Here is a 20,147-nt window from a genome sequence, read left to right on the forward strand (position 1 = left end):
ATCTATTATGAATCGATTGGTATTCAAACCATCAAAATCGATTTATAACTGGCAGAGCTATTAACGTTAAAAATCTTTCATTTTTTCGTGACGTTCGCATATCTTGATTTTTTAGAACCAGTTGCCTTCCTGAGAAAAGTAACGGGTGGCAACTAAAATTTTGGAATTTTTTCGCGGCCCTTATGCTCAACAACAAAAGAGCTCAAAAAGAAATGAGAGTATGTATGTGTTAGCTCTCTCTTTCCTCTTTTTGTTAATATTTTTTGTATTGTTTATGCTTGTTCAGTTTTGCTAAAAATGGCGTCAAAACAAGAAGCATTTCGGGAGCGCGTTGTACACTTCTACGAACTGCAACAGAAATCTCGGCAAAAAGTAAGCGGTACAACATTTAACAAACTTATTTCTTCAACAACATGCCCTCTGGTTTGGCTATCAATTAAGATGCACCAGACGAATGTTTGAAAATTTTGACCCCGAATTCTACAAAAACGTCATGTAGATAGACAATACGTGTTTTGGCCGGATAGAGCATCATCGCATTACGCCAAAAAAAACACAATCGTTCCTGGATACTCATTCGATCCCATTTTTACCCAAAAACCACGACCCGAAAAATCTGTCTCAGTGCGCCCAATCGAAGATTTCTTCGGGATTCTGAGTTCCATGGTGTACAAAAATAACTGGAGAACCACGAATTGCAAACAGTTGATTGATAGAATCAAGAGATGCATTCGCAAAGTTGACATGACGGCCGTACAACGCTCCTGTTTCGACGTCAAACGAAAGCTTCACCGAACAGCTGATTACGGACCGTTTTCAAATGTACAGTAATTTTTTTTCAACAATGGATAATGTATCTTTAATTTCGGTAAATCAGATCTTCTTTATGTATCTTTGTCTTTTTTTTTTTTTGAAAGCTTGAGAAAATAATTCCAAAACTTTAGTTGCCACCCGTTAGTCCTACGTCAAAAAAGCAACTGAACTAAAAATCTATTTTTCAAAATAGGCTATCTCAGAAATTATTGATTTTTTTAAAGATAGATAATTAAGTGGCCTACAAATCTTCCTTCCTTTGGAAAAGTGCACGAGAATTAAGGAAAACTTCTACTTTCGGTTCGCATTTTTAGGTTTACCGGGAAATTAGCAGTCATTAACTTTTCGTCAGAGAGCCTAATTTCGGAAGCAGTTTTTAGGCCCAAAAGCGGGGTTTTGTTTGTAAAAATGTAAATATTACATTCTTCTTACCAATATGAACACAGCAAATATATTTTCATGAACAGAATCTTTGTTACAAACAAAAAACTGCTTTTGAAATTGGCAGAATCGATGACGGCTAATTTCACCTCAATGCGTTTTATACTCGGCTTAGCACTAATACTGGTTCTAATTTTTCAAACACGAATAAATCAATTTCCAAAAGTATAAGGTATACGTAAAAGCTCATTGTATGGTACAAATCGTGCCTCTACTGCCGTTGTCCTTTTATTCGAGAACGACATTTTGCAGCGCAGAGGCTATATATCCCACTTTGTGAGATGCGTTTTAGGTCGTTAATAATGTTTTATTTCCATTTTTTTAAACAATAGATTGACCAGCCCAACGTGATAGCTCTTTATACTACCTTTTATAATCGAAATTGCTACGTTCAATTGTTTTGGATTGTCCAATTATAAATTAAATGAGGCTATCAAACCAGTAGAATAAAATCGTAAAGCTATATAAAAAAGAGCAAATACGTTTTGTAAGTTGAATCGATGAAAACATTCATATTTCGTTTTGGTGGGTTAATTCGACGTCTACTTCCTTGTTTTCTTATCATCTACTGTTTTGAAGCTTGAATTATTTGCGTACCATATAACATTACACAAAACCATCAAGACTAATTTAGTTAAAAAAGTCGCTTAAAAATGTTTTTTAAACAATTGAGATATCTATGAAAATAGAGAACTTCACTTATGGGTAATTCACTTATGAGAGTTGTTTTTTCGAACGCATCTAGAAGACATTTTTTAGGAATTCTATGATAAACATGAACAATAGGCTATAGTTTTGATTGTTTAGAAAGAATGCAATATTGTTTCCATGCTTTGATTTCGTTTAAACGCTTTTTTGAATGCACATGGGTCAAAGTCGTGAAAAAGTTTTTTTATTCAAAATTTTTTAGCACAAGCTGGTCGTGTCAGAACCATTCTGCTCTTTTCTTTTTTTATCACGAACATATGTCAGTTTACCTTACTGAATTTAACATGTGTATAACCATTAATTCCACTGAAGTCACATTACCCGTGTGGCTGTACAAAAATACCACCAGTCGTTAAGCTACGCTCTAAAACGCAAATCACGTCTGCTCAGAGATTACAATTACAACACTCAAGTATCCGGATAATTGTAGTATCGTCTTGTGCCATTGGCTTCTGAAACATGGATCGCTGCCAAGTTTTATTTTCTTCTTCTAACAATTTCCCTTTCTCTATCTGTCTCTCTTTTCTTTTCCAGATACTAATTAAAATATCCTCGACGCTCGGCCGAGGTCCGACCGACTAATTTTCACCCAGTAGCCGCAATTCTGCCATGCCGGGTAGCCGTTCCAGTAATAACGATACCGAGCACAACAAATCCCCTAGAGAGAGCGGCGAGGATTCAGAGGATGAAAGTGAAATTCTAGAGGAAAGTCCGTGCGGAAGATGGCTGAAACGAAAAGAAGAGGTAAGGCGTCATGTTTCTTTTTTGTTTGTAAGCTGCTGGTCAGTCGCAGGTGTTAGGTTGAAAATTTTCCTAATCACTTGAAATTCTAAATGTCCGATCTCTTGAAACAAGTGTTTCGCTATATTGTAAAAAAAACTGCAATCATTCGATAGTGTTGGTCAAGTGAGCAATAAATCTGCAGCAAAATCAACACCCCGACCAATTACTGTAACCGATTCAGTTGGATTATTTTGCTGCAATTTAATACATCCCGCTATGTATCGGACTGTTAACATCCACGCGCTGACACCTGACTCTGATCTGTATAAGCTGAGCCGTTCACTGCCAACTTCGTAATAACGGCAAACCGACTCGATGCAACTCGGTGCGCAATGGAGATAAAGCGGACATGTCGTCGCATGTGGCAGCTGTAGCAAACACCGACAGATGAGAATAATATTAATTAAATTGACCTTAAATTTTGCTCTCCTCCGTTCCCGCGCAACGTGAGGATCTGGCTGCTCGTGTTTACCCGCTAGCAAACATGCTGGCTGATAGGCCTGAATGTACAGACGAAGCTCGCGATGTCGTTGTGGTCAAGTTTTCCCGCAAAATTAAAACTGGCACTTTTGGCAAATTAGATTGATTAACTCCATGCAATTTGTATTTAATAAGATTGTTAACCAATCAGCACTGCCATTCGGCTGTGCAGTGCAGCAATATTCGGAACAATCTGCTACTGCACATGGACCAATTGCAATTTATTGCATGATTTCGCACCTGCGAAATACCTGCCAGCAAAACAACTATGTGTTATTTACTAACTATTCCGTTGCTGATTGCCTGACTTGTTTATTGCAAGTAGAGAGGAAAGATGTTTCAATGCACCATCTAATTAGCGGTAGGTTTTTCGTAGCACGTACCGAGTCGGATGATGCTGTTGTATTTTAGTCACACAAATTAGAGTGAAGAAGGGCATCAATGTTATCAGCATGCTTGGGGAAAATATTTCACCTTCTGGTTTAATTATAGCTCATTCTCACCAAAACTAAAACATACCAGCAAAACTGGATTTCCGTAATAAATAAAACAAAGTTAGTATTTCACATTGAGACAGGCCGGCCTGACAGATGTAGTTGCTTCTGTTGTCGTTACAGCATTTTACGCCCACGCCGTAGGTAGCGAAAACCCCAAGCCCCGTTTTTGCAAAGATAACAGTGCACTGATATTTGCGCTAACGTCGGTCGACAGTTCCCCTGGAATGTTATCATTTGATATCATTTGCAATAAAGCCTAGACTAATGATCACAAGGGAGAACCGACTTAGTTGCGGCTTTGGTTAGCTTGCTATTTATCTTCCACTTTGTTCCGACCCGTGAAGGTCACGTGGTTAGTGGCCTCACAAAATGTACAATTCTTCCATGTGAACTTTATATCCATAGTATTATATGATATACAATTATAACGAAACCGCATCCCACTCGTGGTAGATTTGTTTGATGTTGTTTAGTATAATGTTTTACAAGCTCGTTTGTAACGGCAGTAGATGCAGAAACTTATTAAAATGTTTTGTTCGATATATCCTACACACAACTAAATCTTGTGGTCGTTTGAGCCGTTTTTTTGCAAAGTAATAAATGTTACATACATCATCTATGCATAGTTAAATCATTTGGTATATACAAGTGACGTCGTGGAAGTAAAGATATTATGACAAAAACATATGGGGCTCTACTCTCTCCCATAATCACCAGATTACCATCTTTTTTACGGATTAACTCGTATACTAGCAGTAAAAGAAAAAACACACATTATAATTTTGATGTTTCGTTAGGTATTTGAGACTATTTATTGGTATTGGTTGCTAAAAATAGACAAGTGATTATACGTGTGTACACATGTGTGTTGGCACCCAGAGAACGTTGAAAAGCCAATTGCTTTTTACAGGTTTTTTCATGAAAGATAAAAGCATAGCATTCCGTACAATATATTATTTCAATAGCTTACAGTAATTTTCAAACTTATGCGAGCAAAGCATAAGATGTAGAGTCTAAACATTTATTAACTTTAACGTGTCCTGGTTTGGCCTTCAGTATATGTTGCAGGCGCTTCGACTTGCTATCCGCCTGGTTCTTTAGGTGCTGTGGATCTCCCTAGCGCGTTCTAGGGTTACAAAATAGTTATTTTTATTCGTAACACCAGTGTTGTCAACCCTGACATTAACATCGCCCACAAAAATTCTCGATGAGTTTAAGATTCAGGCTCTATGGAGGTCTTTCCAGCGGGTTGATCCACCAAGACCGGTCAAAAACTTGGTCTTCTTTGCAGTACACTTCGGGTTGTTTTCCTGCTGAAATACGAACTTCTATTCAAGATCCGTTTGAATTAACGAAACTTGCAGATTCTGCCGCATGATGTTGAGGTAGGCTTCTGGCGTCATTATTCCAGACACGCCCAGACAATCTTATTTGCTCCTCCATACTTCATGGCGCCTTCCCAAGTAAAAAATTTGAAGCTGCTTGGTTTTATTTGAATTTAATAAAGCTTTTATTATGGTATGAATCATTACCACGGGTTTTATCATAGTGTTGCGCAATACCAAAATGTCAACGTTGACATTGGTGCTAGGTCGGACGAGGGATTACCGCCTCGTTGGCTGCGTCCTTAACATTCCCCGACCTGTAACGTTGAACTTCCAGTTCCGTTTTACCAGTTGTTTCCACAGTCAGCACCGCCAGCTTCGAAACTGGCCGACGTAGCAACCCAGTTGATGTTTGTACCCAAACTTGACGTATCGTTCCGTCGCGTCCTGGAATAACAGACGCAATCCGACCTCGGATCCAACCGTTGCGAGTTCCTTTATCCACAATAACAACCAGGTATCGTATTTTCAGCGGCTCTGCCTCCTCGTGCCACTTGGAACGATGCGCGATTACGGGCAAGTATTCCCGAATCTATCTCGTCCAAAACTGGTCGATCAGTTGCCACGCCAAATCCCGATTGGTTCGCGCAGCTCGATCGGCTTCTGTTAACGTCTTTGGCGGTTGAACCACTTCTTTGGAGCTCAGAAGAATGAAGTGGTTAGGAGTGAGTGCATCGGGATCGCTAGGCTGCACCGAGACAAACGTCAAAGGTCGTGAGTTGACGATCGACTCAGCTTCTACGAGAATCGTCAATAGCGTCTCGTCGTCTGGATTCCGTGAACTGGACAGGCTGTTGAGCGCGGTTTTGACACTCCGCACTAATCGCTCCCAAATCCCTCCGAAGTGTGGAGCTGAGGGTGGGTTGAAAACCCATTTAGTGTTCGCCGACAATCCACCCGAAATTCTCACACAGCACTGCACATCCATCGTAGCCATGATAAGTCTACTAAGCTCACACAAAAAGTCGTTTTCGTCCAGAATTTCTCATAGTTCTTGTCGGTTTACACTATCATATGCGGCTTTGAAATCAATGAACGTAGGGTGATGCGTGGGGACTCGGAATTCGGGCACTTTTGGAGGTTATGCCGTAGGGTAAAAATTAGGTCTGTTGTAGACAGGCCGTTAACCCGGCCTGATAATGTCTCATAAATCTGTTGGCTATTCATTGACGACAGTCGATAGAATATAACTTGGAAGCAGAGATGCCAGAAGTGAAGACATGTCTTCATTTTGAAGACATTTTTGTTACAATGAAGACTTTTATTTTGCAATGTCTTCACTTGAAGACATGTCTTCACCATGCAATTCAAATGGGTAAAAAAATCTGGAAAACCGGAGGAAGACAAATGAAGACATTTTTCTTGATTTGTGAAGACTTTTCAAAAAATCACCTGGCATCCCTGCTTGGAAGAAAGCATTTTCTAGGCGGCATTCAGGATAGTAATCGTTAGGTAGTTTTCACAATCCAGCTTTCTTATATCGCCTTTCTTGTATATAGGGCGTCTTTCCCCTCCTCCGGTAGTCGTTCCATATCCTAAATCCTAGCAATAAATTGATGCAAACAGCTGACCAACTTGTTCGGGCCCATTTGGTAAGTTCCGCTCCAATGCAATCCTTTCCTGCTGCTTTGTTTGTTGTTCTTCAGCCGCTGGATGGCTTCTTTAATTTTGCTTATCGATGCGGGGGTGACACATCTGCACCAATGAAGTCACTTTCTCCACTATCACGGTCTTCCGCCTGCACGCCATCCAGGTGTTCATCGTAGTGCTGCCTGATAAAATGCTTAACAGACCATCAGAGTTTTACAAAACTATTTTATATTCTGCATCAGAACTTGAGCCGTTAGAAAAAGTTTGTTTATTAATTGCTTTTTCTCTCATATTTATGGATTCATCACCGCTACCATTATTTAGAGATACTGTGATATTGCTCGGGTGTATGCTGTAAGCCGTTACGCTTTTCTTGGCTATAATCTCTTTCTAGTAAGCACCCTGTCTTTATGAGCGTTTTTTAATATTTGTATTTGGTATACGCTAATTTAGAAATATGCTTTTACCGATGTATGCTATAATCTTTGATCAGTATTTATTCAAAATTTATTCAGCAAAATATTTAACATGATTAAATACTTTGTGTTTCATTATATACACGTCTCTAATAATGGATTGAATGAATTTTTTGTCCAATAACACCAGATTAAATAACTTTAATAATTAAATATGGCCTGACTTCAAGACGCTGATCCATATTTATAGTCGCTGTACCACATCTGCTCCATCTGCATCATCAGTAAAGATATAGCTGCATTTTTAACCGCTAATTAAAATTGTCTAAAGCTGCTCAAATACAGTATGCAACAACACATCCTAAACTATCATTTTTTCCATCAAAGCAAAACAAAACAATGTTTATCATTATACATTTTTATATCTTGATATAACAGTGAAAGATTCTGTAAAATATCCAACTTATAGGGCGTGTGAAGGTATTACTTATAGGGCGTGTGAAGGTATTAATATGAACTTTTAATAATAATGTAATCGCCATCAGAGAAATGGCATATGTAAATCGTTAGCAAATGATAATAAAACATAATTTTAATAGCTAATTTAATGTACCACATTAAAACAGCAGGAAATTATTCCATTAAGCTTGTTTACGTCCTAGCATAAAGTCTGGATTAAAAATCTCGAGGTAACTCAAGTATCATCAATTCAAATTTCAATTTGACCTTTTCCCTATTCAGCCTTGAAACACTTTGCTGCTTTCCTAGTTCAGCTATCTTTGTTACTTCGTTCCGTACAACATTGAATGCGCGAATATAACAGCGAGTCGTTTGTCATCGTATTAGCTTTGTGCTCCATCAAATATAAACAGACGTCATTATAAATAAAACTTTTCCAAGGTTTTTGGATTAACAGCGGAAAGCATTAGCAAAACTAACTTACCCTTTTTTGCAGTTAGAGTGGCTGATGGTATAATAGCGTTCAGCCTTGCCGTTTGTTTATATTTTTTCGCAAACGCATTATATGTCTGCCGGTCTGCGGGCGAGCAAAAACCTCTCTAAGCACAACGGAACTATCCTTTTCACTACCAGTTGGCCTTGTCTCCGGTCGCGTCATTTGTTTATCTGCTGTTCAGAAGAGAAGAGCCGTACATATTCTTCGCCTGCTCGGGGGGGAAAAAACGGTCGAAATGTGATCCTTTCCTCCCCCCGAACCGCTAATCTTTCTGTCTCTCAGTAACGCTTCGCATCTGACAACTTTTATTCGCAATTCACCCACTCTTTCCGGACGGCGCGCCAACTACCGCGCTCGGTCAGCCGGTTAAACCTGAATGCCGATTTTATATCGTGCACCTGTTTTGTTTGGTCTAGGATTTGAAATATGAATAGGACGGTAGTAGACGGTATTGATGTACAGTTTAGGACACCTTTCACTAGCACACGTTGCCTTCGAATTCAGTCCGAGCGATTCGTGAAAAGAGATGTCCTTCATCCAGACTGCAGTGCAGAACCCCGTTTTCTGGGAAAGAAAAAGAAAGATACACAAATCGAGTAAAATTAAATCACGTTTGACAAAAAAAAAAGCAAACTCAAGGCAAAAGTGTATTATCCGGTGACCGTTTTGTTGTTGATTTTTGTAGAATTATATACTTGTGGTTAAAAAGAATCCATAATGAACAGTGAACGAACAGTGTACTCAGATCGGTCATATTCGTGACATCCGTTGTCGTACGATTCATTCTCAATATAAATTCAATGCCGATTCGTAGCCTAGTTCAACAATTCATTTAAAAAATAAATTAGAGAAATTTCGAAAAACACACAGTCCCTCGTTATAAAAAACTGACGCATCTCGCTAACTAGGGAGTATTATGACCATCCCAATCTGCGTTAATGTCAGCGCTTATTGGGGTATAAAAATTAAAAAAAATAAGATTCTACCGCAAGCGCTTTTCCAAGAAATTCATTGTACAAGCATGGCGGCAGAGCAGTAAGTGTATCACTTAATTGATAATGGTTTCAAGACTATCACTCCACTGAAAATCATTTCAAGACACAATTGCAGTGTATAATATAATAAAGCTCATGAATCGTAATACTGCATACGTCATTACTGATTGATATAATTATCACTATAAAACCATAAACGTGTATGAGATGAGTCATATTTTTTATTAAGGCATATCCAGTTTACTTTTGCTGCATTAATTCTATTAGCCAGGTTTCACGAAGTATTATTCGCTTTTATGCTAGTAAACACGCCTGTTTACTACTCGTTGTGTATACATTTTTCATTTGCTCGTAATCAGTAACTTAACAATGTTAATTATCGGTGGTGTTGCTACGATTGTCATAATTTTTACTGTGCTAATAAGAATTTTGCAAAAAAAAAGTCAAAACGTTTAAATCGTTTATAAAGTTGAATGTCCTTCTCTCTATATTATATAATTTTCTCAATTATCACGTTTTTCTCTATTTTTTTTCAATTTGGTATATACCTATTTTCAGTTTTGAAAATTCTGCTACAACAAACACAGAACAGAAACGAATTTAATTTTCAATTGTTCCCTTTCAAGTGGGACAAAAACAGTTTCGCCTAGTTAATGGTCACGTTTGAGACGGTTCAAAACTGCACTGTCTATTGCTTGAAATTACTTTGACCTCTATTCTCTTCGACTTGCAACCAACTCAACGTGTTCCTTGAATTTATAGCAAGTGTTATTTCATAAAAGTAAACCGTTTCTAAGCATGGTTAGTATTCAAAATTCCCTCCCACATTCCAGTGAAACCAGTCGTTTCCAGTCATGACAAAATTAAATAGTCACATTTGTATGACAAACTTCTAAACAGTAGACCCCGGTAGACCTTTTCACTTTCTTTACGCACACTCGAGTAGTGACAGGCCGACTTCACGCAACGTTTACGCTCTGCCGTGTGCCAATCGTCCGGCAAGGCGGTAATGACGCAGAATGCGGCTTGCTTAAAATAAACCCAAGAATGCATTCGCACCTTCTTTCAACCTCGCGTACAACTCGATTTTCCGATGCGCACCCGTTAGGTGGGCCTATGTGCTTTTACTTTCGATGCGCTCGGCTGTGGAAAGGTGGTTCGTTTCACACGCTTCACAGTAATGGGAGAGTTTAATTGGCAATGTGTCATATATTTTTTCCTAACATATACTGCAACTCCGCCCTCGGACGGCGGCTGCAAACAAAGTTACAACAGACCCAACGGTTCGGTAGCCAACAAGAAACGTCCGGGAGAAATGGAGTCTGCTACTGTTGGATGGTGACTCATCCGTGCCTCAACCATGTTTGACGTGATGTAGTTTTGTTTATTTGTAAGGGAATACCTCACGCTTAGAGCTTAGGTCGTAGGTGCAAATTGTTAAAGCTTGTAATTCAATTTGATATTATACGTTTTTAAATTTTTTATGAAGGACTGGATAGAAGAAGCAGATTATCCTCTTCATTGTCCTCGATTCTGTGATCTAGTGTAAATATAATAAGTTTCCAATTTGACTTTCTGTAAATTGTTTTTCTTACTCAATAAAAACGTCCAAAATAAATATTAAATAATTCAGTAACATGAAAAATAACTTCGAGCTACTTCTCTTTGTCAAAACGCTTTCGGGCTGTTCGGGAGACGTTCCTGCGATGACACATGCATTCGCAGGACAACGTCGCGTTGGTCTTCATAAATCATTTATCAAGCACACTTGTGACACCTACGGGTGATATTACTACAGCGTCGCTTTGCTTCATGTATCCTTAAACAGGCTGCCTGCTGGCATGGCAGAATCCATAGGATTGACTATAGGAACCCTCTTATATGGCACGACGGAGTTCAACGAAACACTCCAGAATAATTATTTATTACCGCTCGCGAGTTGCTCTTACGAATGGATACTGGTAAGGCCAGCCAGCGTATTGTCTCGCTAAAGAGTCAAGCCCATCGGCTTACATTTTTACTATGTACATACTGTGAATAAATTAATTCATTAGCTCTTGTCTAGACCTCGCAGTTTTCATCGTCAATTGTTGCTCTAAGCCAAAAAAGAGTCAGTGTCAACGATTGGAAGAGTTTTGTTGCTCTACCAAATAATACCCTAACCAAATTTTAAGCCAAATCAGTTTCTTTTTGTTTTTGTCTGATATTTTTGTCAGTCAGTTTAAAAGAAAGCGTAAGAAATTTTTATTTAGACCGGTAAGTTATCTTTCAAGTCCTTAATAAAAGCTGGTTCTTCCGTATAGAAGAGAGATTTTATGTAAAACCCCACCAAAAATTAATCTAAAGATTCAAGTTTTTGGAGCTTCTTAGTAGAATACGAAACCTGGAATTAAATAAAAAGAAAACTAATCCAATTTAATTCTACTACATATATTTATTCTTTCGAGCTTCGAAAACAGACACTGAGGAAGCATGCAAGTCGTAGACGAAATACGTATCTGTCAAGAATAAATATACATAGTAAAATTAAATTGCATAAGTTTTCTTTTTGCTTCATTCCAGGTAATCTAGAGACGTCAAATCACAAGATCTAGGCGACCAATTTACAGGGCCAAAACAAAATTGATATTAATTCCTCGTAAAACTCGGTTTTTCATTGATCCATTTTTTCGATTGTTGTATGACATGTAGCGCCGCCTTGTTGAAACCACATATCGGCCAGATTCAATGTTTGCATTCAGGGCATAGCCAGAAATGATCACGATCACTGAACACGACAGTTCGTAAAGGGCAACCGGTGTGATTAGCGTTTTGTACTTCGTCAGCCTTGTACGGCAGCGTATGGTCCTTGATCGAAGCGTCTTCTGCCTTAATTCTGCCGTAGCTGTTCGTGCTTGACTGTATCGTATGCTCCCCTGAAGTCTCCCTGAAAATATCACGCGTGAACATGTATTACTCCCAACATTTCTGCTGAATTTGCCAGAGAGTGAGAATTTAATTCGTAGTATCTCGGACCCCCACAAAGCCCTCCAAATACTGCTGTACGAATTCTCTAATTGGGGATAGACGACGGTAACAAAATGTAGTAGAGAACCTTGTAGGCGACCGTTGATCAGGTTAAAGCCCGTGATAATTACAACAATCGACCTTTTTGTAGATGGGACAAACCACACCTCCATCCATTTCTCCGGTAATTTTTCCTCCTAAATCCTTGATATTATCCATTATGAAGTGCATTTTTTCCATTTTTGTAGAGTTCTGCCAGGAGTCGGTCCTTTCCGGCGGCTGACCGATTTCTCGTCGGATCTCTTTGATATCAGGAGTCGGCACGCTGTAATCGTTTGTAGACACTCCTAAGGTTAACTTTCTTTCCGTTTTAAAAAAATCTGCCGTTACTAAATAAAAAGAACAGTGTAAATCGCACGCAGACAATTACCAACTGCTGGAATTTCTCTGGATTTCGCTGGAACATTGTTCTCGTTATTAACGATAATAAATTCATAGCAATGGGTCTAACATGATAAAAAGAATTGCACATATTCAATGATTGATCATATTCACTAAATCCTGTATGAAGAGCCAAAAGGAATTAGCAACATCACTAAGAGTAGGGCGGGGCATGTTTGAATGTGCGGGGCATGTGCGATGTTTGAAGTTGTCATCAATTTTCGTGAGATATAAAGAAGGACAACAACAAAATATATTGTATAGTGATGCAGTTACTCAATGTCTTCATTGATCATCTGGAATAATAGTGTTATGCAAAATAAATTCTTCATTCTTCTGATCAAGTGCTGATTCACACTTTTACTCAACTAGCGGGGCAAAAGTGCGAATACCGCGGGGTAAAAGTGCGAAGCTCGAATCCATGAAATTAGCACAGCAGTATCTAACAAAACCATATTAGCTTCAATCTGCGGTATGTTTCGGTAAGGAATATTCTCAATTTGTACCTTTTCCTATTTTGCACTGATGTATTGCAGCCTTCGTCAGATCGAAACTTTTCCAAACGTTTGTTTTTTGCTTCATCAGCGGAAAAACATTGTTTTCCTTCGGCCAACATCTGTAGAGCACACAGTTTTCGGCAGATGTTCCATTTCTAGCATCTTTGATATAGTGCCTAAAGCTGTATATATATAATTAGCTATACGTTTTTGCCTCGTCCATGAATCGCACTTTTGCCCCGTCCGTGAATCGAACTTTTACCCCGCTAGACGCTTGACGGGGTTTGATTAAATTATGGAAAAGTGATATATATTTTGTAAATTCTTTTCACCGTATTTTCAAAACAGATATGTGAGTGATGTTAACCGCTGCTTTTCAACAAGTAATATCCTTCTGTTGATATCGTATTTGCCGTATAACCAAAAATTATATCAAAACCGCCCTAAAATAACATTTACACATAATGTAAGAAACCAAAGTTTACGTTAGATTCCAGTTGTCAAAGTAGTCACCTATCCATGCCAATGTAGTCAATTTACTCGAAATTTGCACCGATAAATCATTGAATCGCACTTTTACCCCTCCTTACTCTACACGTACCAGGGATGTTGAGTATCGCCTTTCAGGGGCCAGATCCAATGAGCCAATTGTTGAATAAGCCCTTTTAATGCAGAATGGCCAAGCCAAGTGGGGAGAAGAGCCCGCTCGTTATCCAAGATATGTTGATAACCAGATCAAAGTTAACCTCTAAAAATTGGCTGCTCCACTCTCCCTAAGCACCGTGGGGAAGACCAATCGGCACCAAATTTAGGATTTTTTGCGTTCCGGCCCAAAACGGACATTCTGAGGGAGGCTCCGTAGCCGCAAGGTTACCGAGTCTGCTTTGACAAGCGAGTGGTCGTGGGTTCGAATCTTAGTTTGATGTCAAGTGACTTTAGCATGGGTTTATTCTCAGAACCCCCCCCCCCCCCCCACATCGTTTACTTTTTCTTCATGCTGAATTCTAAATTTACCCACTCTTGACAGTGCAAAAGTCCCTCCTATAGTTAAGTGTACTGGTCAGAGGAACGAATGAGTCCTCGGACGGCTATAATATGGGATAGTACTAGCAGTGAGGAATAAGACACACAAGCACGCATAAAATTTAATAAGCATATCGCTCATTCAATAGAGATTATAGCAAAAAGAAATGCAGTGCAGGTCATACAGCAAACACCCGGGCGATATCACAATAGATCAACTATACTGGTCGCAGTGATGAGTCCACAGAGGAAAAAACGGACATTCTGACAAAATTTGGTTCAAATCCGTGAAGACGCGGCAGACGGATGGATTTGCTCTCTCTCTCTCTCTCTTTTCTGAAAATACACCTAACTTCCCACAACCTTTCCCTTAACTCCATTTTGATCAAATAAGTAGTTTCAAGACATAATTATAATCTTATTTCTAAATACGGTTTGAAAAGTTACTCTTGCGAAAAAATTATGTTTGATGGAAAATGAATCTTTGCGTGGTATCCAACATATCAGCAAAACTTCAACTTCAATCAAAAATAATCTACACAAGCCGATTTGCTATTTGAGCTCGAAATGCCCATACCAAATGACAAATAAAACTGTATAACAAAAGTTCCTTTCACCACTAGGTGGATTAAATCGTTTTTTTCAATATTATACATTCATGTTTTGTGAACTTAATGAGAAATTAGTGATCATCTTTTAATAATTATTACGATGATTGCTCTGATTGTATTATTAAATCAATCCTCATACACTGACGCTTTAACAGCAATTTTTAAGTACATTCCATTAATTTGTTGTAATAAATGATATTCACTGCTCTCCTGATTGATAACGTACTAAATTGAACTTAATTTAAACAAATTTTAAAGAAAATATTTTTTGGTGAGAAAACTGGCCTCCCACCGAAGTTACCGCAACATAAAACATAAACCATACAACAAATACACTAACTAATTTCATCCCGGGTCGCTTTTTACTAAAGAAGTAATATTAAAACCAGGCCAACGTTTCACTTGAAACGGAGTTTCCAATAATATTTATTCTTAGCATCGCAAAATCTGTTTAAATTTTCACGTACTATTGTCGCAATTGGACGAATTTTCACAAAACATTAACCCAATCAAGTATCTAATCCGCGTTTGTACAAACAAATAGGTTTCTGCATGCACACATAAAAATATGCGCGTCCAGCCTGCATAAAACATGCATAGCTTTCGTCCACCGAACTTACTTTCATTAAAAAATGAGTGTTTAAGAAGCTTGTGCATGTATTAATCGATTTACCGGCAAGTCTAGTAAACTTTACCAACTTTACTTTTAGAAATACAGTAATGTTCCGCTTTCCGATTTTGTCTACCCCCGATTTATCAGCTTTTTATCCCGATTTTGTCAGCCTATAAATTTTGTTTAACTTCTGTGCTTTTAAACATGATTTATAATACTTTTCAGCCTGTTGGAAAGTGTTCTGATTCTGCGTGTAGCGTGTAGCGTGTAGGGCGCTATATCTCTGCATATTAGCGTTGATAAGAGGAAATGCTTATCAACTTAGGAACTATATTGGCTTGTTTCATTATGCCTGATTTTTGTTTTCAGGTATAATAAATTCAAATTTGTCACGAGGTTTTCGAGTCATTTTAAATCTCGCATGTGCATAATATTTTTAGATATAAATTATCAAATTATGGTTGTATATGAGCACCAATGGCATTATATTAAATTTATTAAAAGGTATTTTTTAAAGGTATCTTAATTTTCGTAATTACTGGCTTTACCAGAAAATTTTTGAATAGTCAGGTTAGTCTTATATAACTCCCCCCATCTACTAACAACAATTCCTTTCCCGAAATACTTGTGAAGATGCAGAGGATTCCCTGGTCTTTGGTAGCAACAAGTATTGGACTAACATTCCTTCCCATCCCACCAGGACCCGCATTCGGACGTGGCCGGCGTCGGTATTGATCAGCATGCAGGGACCTGATAAGGTTGCACAATGAGGAATAGCGTGCTGTCCCAAGTATACTCTTTCCAGCCATCATTTTGCAATTTTCATCGGTCCTGGTCAATAACGGAGTAGCAGCACACGGGCGGTATCCTATGCTTATGCTTATGCTTATGCTTATGTTGGAAAGTGTTCTGATTCTCTGAGGAGAGTTTTTGAATAAAATGATGCTTTCTTGCGAGTAATTCGGGGTCAAAATTAGGGTATTTTTGTAGTAAAAGTTCCATAATTCCCAAACAAGCAAAGATAGAGGTATACTATATTCAGCAATGTAGTGTATTTTTTTGTAAAACATGAAAAAGTCATACAACAACTGCAAAAACAAATAAAATAGAAAAACTGATTTTAACGATTTTTCTTTTATGAGAAATTTCTATTTTTCTATCTTTGCTGAGGAGATAGAAGGTTACTGTCTTCAGCAAAATTTCTTGTAATAATATGCTGTAAAACTATGCAGAACACATCAATGTGTTACATTGAAACTGAAGAAAAATAAATTTTTTGTTGCACTTTTATGGGGATTAATCAAAATTTGAATTCCGCTGGACGATAGAAAGGTTCCATAAACCTAAAACCATGCTTTCCCGTTCATAGCTATTACGCACCAAAAAAGGTTCTGGGCCAGTGTGCTGTGCCCGGTTTATTGAGCTTTAGGTTGACCAATTGAGGGGTCAAATTTAAATTTAAAATTTAAATGCAAATGAACGTGTCGTTTTTTAAAGTGCTTTCGAACAAAAGACAAAGAGGAGCTTTCGTCTTTCCTCTTTCACATTTCACTTTTGTGTGAGATTTCCGAAACCATCATTTTTTCAGTGATGCCGTAGGAGCAGAAGAATTTCCAAAAAAAAAGCTTTTTAAACATAAAAAAACTTTATAACTTTGTAACATCAGTTTTTAACATTTCATTCGCTTTAAAGCTACACTCATAAAGCACATTTCAAGAACTTATATAAGCTTTTGTTCCTTTCATGGGTCCACTAAATAATGTCTAATTAAACTATGTCAAGGGAAGCTAATCAGCTAGAAAGCATTTTCGCATTGAAAAAGCAGCGTTCGAAATGACTTTTTTTCTATCGTCCTTAAGTCCTGAAAAACGTTTTATTCATCAAAATAATGTTTACATTTTATGTCATCGAATAGAGGAATAAAAATTGCTCAGAGGCTTTCATTAAGAACAAAGATCAAACTACAAAAAACTTATGACGCACTTTAAGCAGAATAGGAGCTAATTGCGTATCGATGCAATGTGTCGATAATGGTCCACTTTAACTTCCTTCCCATTCAGAGATGATTAACGCACCTTTACATCGGTACGGCGAATAAAAAAAACAAATCAAAACAAAGCTCTGCCAAGTCAGCGAAGCAAAACCCATCTAGACGCGCAGTGTTGGATTACACAAATTCCTCAATAGTTGAACACAAAAACAACCTTTAACTGCCAACATCTCACTGCCCCGTCGCTAAGTCAAGCTCTTTAGGAATTTTTATTACGCATCGTATATATTGGTGCTGGGTTGCTCGGTGCCGGTTTCGTCTGTACCGTGTAGTAAGTACTTGGAGGTCTGCCCTGTTTGTACGAGAATGTTGGATGAATTACATCCCAGAACAACCGCTACGAAAACAATAAAAACAATTACCCGCATCTGGGTGGCGCTAGGCAAACAGAACCGTTTACCCTGGTTTCGCTGTTGCGGAGCTAACTAATATTGCAAATCCCCTCGATTCGCTAAACTAAAACGGCGAGGTTCAAGTTTGTTACGGCGCGCCGCGGCGGCGGTTGTGTCTCTTCCGATGGGGGCATGCTCTTGTTATGGATTTGAAGCATAATTTAAACTTTACAAACCATTATTATAACTACTTCAAGTTATGCATATATACTAGTGTTCTTGGAAGTATTGTCATTTTCAAGTTTTTGATTGGTATATTATCCATAATACACTTCGAAGCATAATAAGATCTTCTACCCTGACTTGTAAACAACAAAAAATAGCAATACGTTAGTGCGGCTGTATAACGCAGTGTACTTAATTTGATAAGCGGGCGCTAAACTGTTAGTCTAATCTCCGGAAATTGTAAATACTAGAGTATTACAGCGCACTTCCTTTTACTATGGCCACTGGACTATGTGAGAAGTTCTTCAATTATTTTATTTCGTTGTTTATTTCAATTAGATTCATAGCCAAGTCATAAAAAGCGTATCGTTTGTCTGCCGGTTGTTGACCGCTATTTACACTAGCAAAACGTACTTCGTTTTAACTCAGATATTTACCAATTTAGTTTAAACGTTACGGTGAGCGTTGATATGACTCATGATTTTATAGATTCTTAAGGTTTCATCAATATGAAAAAACAATTCACCGTCTAACCGGGCTTACTGAAAGCCCAGTTTCTCGGTACTTTGAGTAGCTTTCCCTCAGTAAACCATCCGCTGCACAATTAGTGTGTAAGCAATTTTTAAAAGAGGGTATTATGATTTACATCAAATGCTTAACTATAAACATCTACACTCACGTTTTACTGAATCGTACGCAGCATTAAAGCATTCAAACGAAGATCGGCTTCAAATTGTCTTATAATTAAACACGACCATACATGATAAAATTATTTTCGGTGTTCTACTCCGAAGGTACAAAATATGATGCTTTGACTTGTGTCTTTAATTAGATTGCGATTGCTACTAATTTTACAAAAAGTTGTGAACAGAGTAAAACACATTAGAATAATTAAACGTTATGAATAATCTTTGTAATCTCGAGACCCCGTCGTAATCTTCTTTTCTTTGATATGATAATGTCCCAGCAATGTATATGCAATCAAATGCGAAAGCAATTTGCCTCTTCATACGCGCATTCATCGCCCGAAAAACTGCCCGACGCCGGGTCGCGTCGGCATTGTGCATGATGATGGTGGTCGACGTGACAGCGCGCAGCAACGCAACGACGCGACGACGAAAACATGTAGAGAAATAAAATATGCCATCCACGTCACATCGCCAGATCGCCACCCGAAAGCAACTATTACGCAACGCACAAAACAACTGTAATAATGTGAACCCGAAACGCCGCAACAAGCAGCATGTTGTTCACTGGTTAGTAGCAAAGAGGTCAAATCAATTGCGAAGATAGATTCCGCCGGATCGCGCAATTAGTTCTGTGCAAACGCCGCCGCCACAGCCGTGATAAGAAGTCCTACCGAAATGAAAGAAAGTCCGAACCTCTTATTAAGCATAATAATGACTCAATAATCAATTTAAAATATTAGACTATGCAGTCCGACCAATTGTTGACGCTATTGTTGTTATCAAAACAGTAAAAATCCCCTGCCATGAAAGCATTTTCCAAACAACAACATCATAGTTATCATCGCAGTCCGAGAGAAGTTGAAAAGGATTGTCAACATATGAAAAATGACAGGATTTTGCTTAGAATGTAAAGAAATTTTTCAAAGTAATGGCACATTTGTTTTGAAAAATACGCTACTAGCACAGTTTATTAGAAACAAGTTGTGACAACCGATATATGACCAGTTTCAGTTATAAATGAGTTGCTGCAACAAAAAGTGCCAAAACTGTGCTACTTGGGTAGGAATATGAACTTATTTTCCGGTGTGCATCGTGACTGACCTCCGCAATAATACATAATAGCCTTTTCATGAATACATCCTTTAACAATGCATGAAAACCTATTTTTATTTACAGTTTCTTTACCTTAATAAGAAAACTTATATGGTAAATATGGATGCAGACGCATGGAATTGAACGTATAAGTCTTTCCTCAAAAAAGCGCAAAAGCAAAGCCTAGGTGCTACATTCTATTATCGAAACTTGACCTTCTGTTTTTATACGACAGACTTCGAAGCCAGCTGTTAGAGTACAGGTCAATTGCAGGGCCAGTTGCTACGATCCTATTGACTCTAACAGCCTCTCCCAGTTGAGATTCGAACATACGACGACTGGCTTATTAGGCCAGCATTATACCTCGAGGCCAGCTGGGAGGCAGTAAGTCTTCCCTCAATGCATTTAAATGTCACTATTCACACTCTGAAACGTGATTTTCTTTGTTTTAGTATAATTTAATTATTTATTATTCATAATTACTTGGTGAGGTAAACCCTTCGAT

The 20,147-nt window shown here is 38.2% G+C and overlaps 1 protein-coding gene across 4 annotated transcripts in view; it reads left to right on the forward strand.

Annotated features, from left to right (window-relative positions):
* LOC128744066 (nuclear receptor-binding protein homolog) overlaps positions 1-20,147 on the forward strand; it is a 93,321-nt gene that overhangs the window by 42,344 nt on the left and 30,830 nt on the right. For all 4 annotated transcript variants that reach the window (XM_053840828.1, XM_053840826.1, XM_053840827.1 and 1 more), the window contains exon 3: positions 2,497-2,706. In XM_053840828.1, the coding sequence (XP_053696803.1) occupies positions 2,572-2,706 (135 nt within the window). In that variant the 5' untranslated portion in view covers positions 2,497-2,571. The remainder of the gene's footprint in view (positions 1-2,496; positions 2,707-20,147) is intronic.

The sequence above is a fragment of the Sabethes cyaneus genome, chromosome 3 (genome assembly GCF_943734655.1).
Source record: "Sabethes cyaneus chromosome 3, idSabCyanKW18_F2, whole genome shotgun sequence".
NCBI lineage: Eukaryota > Metazoa > Arthropoda > Insecta > Diptera > Culicidae > Sabethes > Sabethes cyaneus.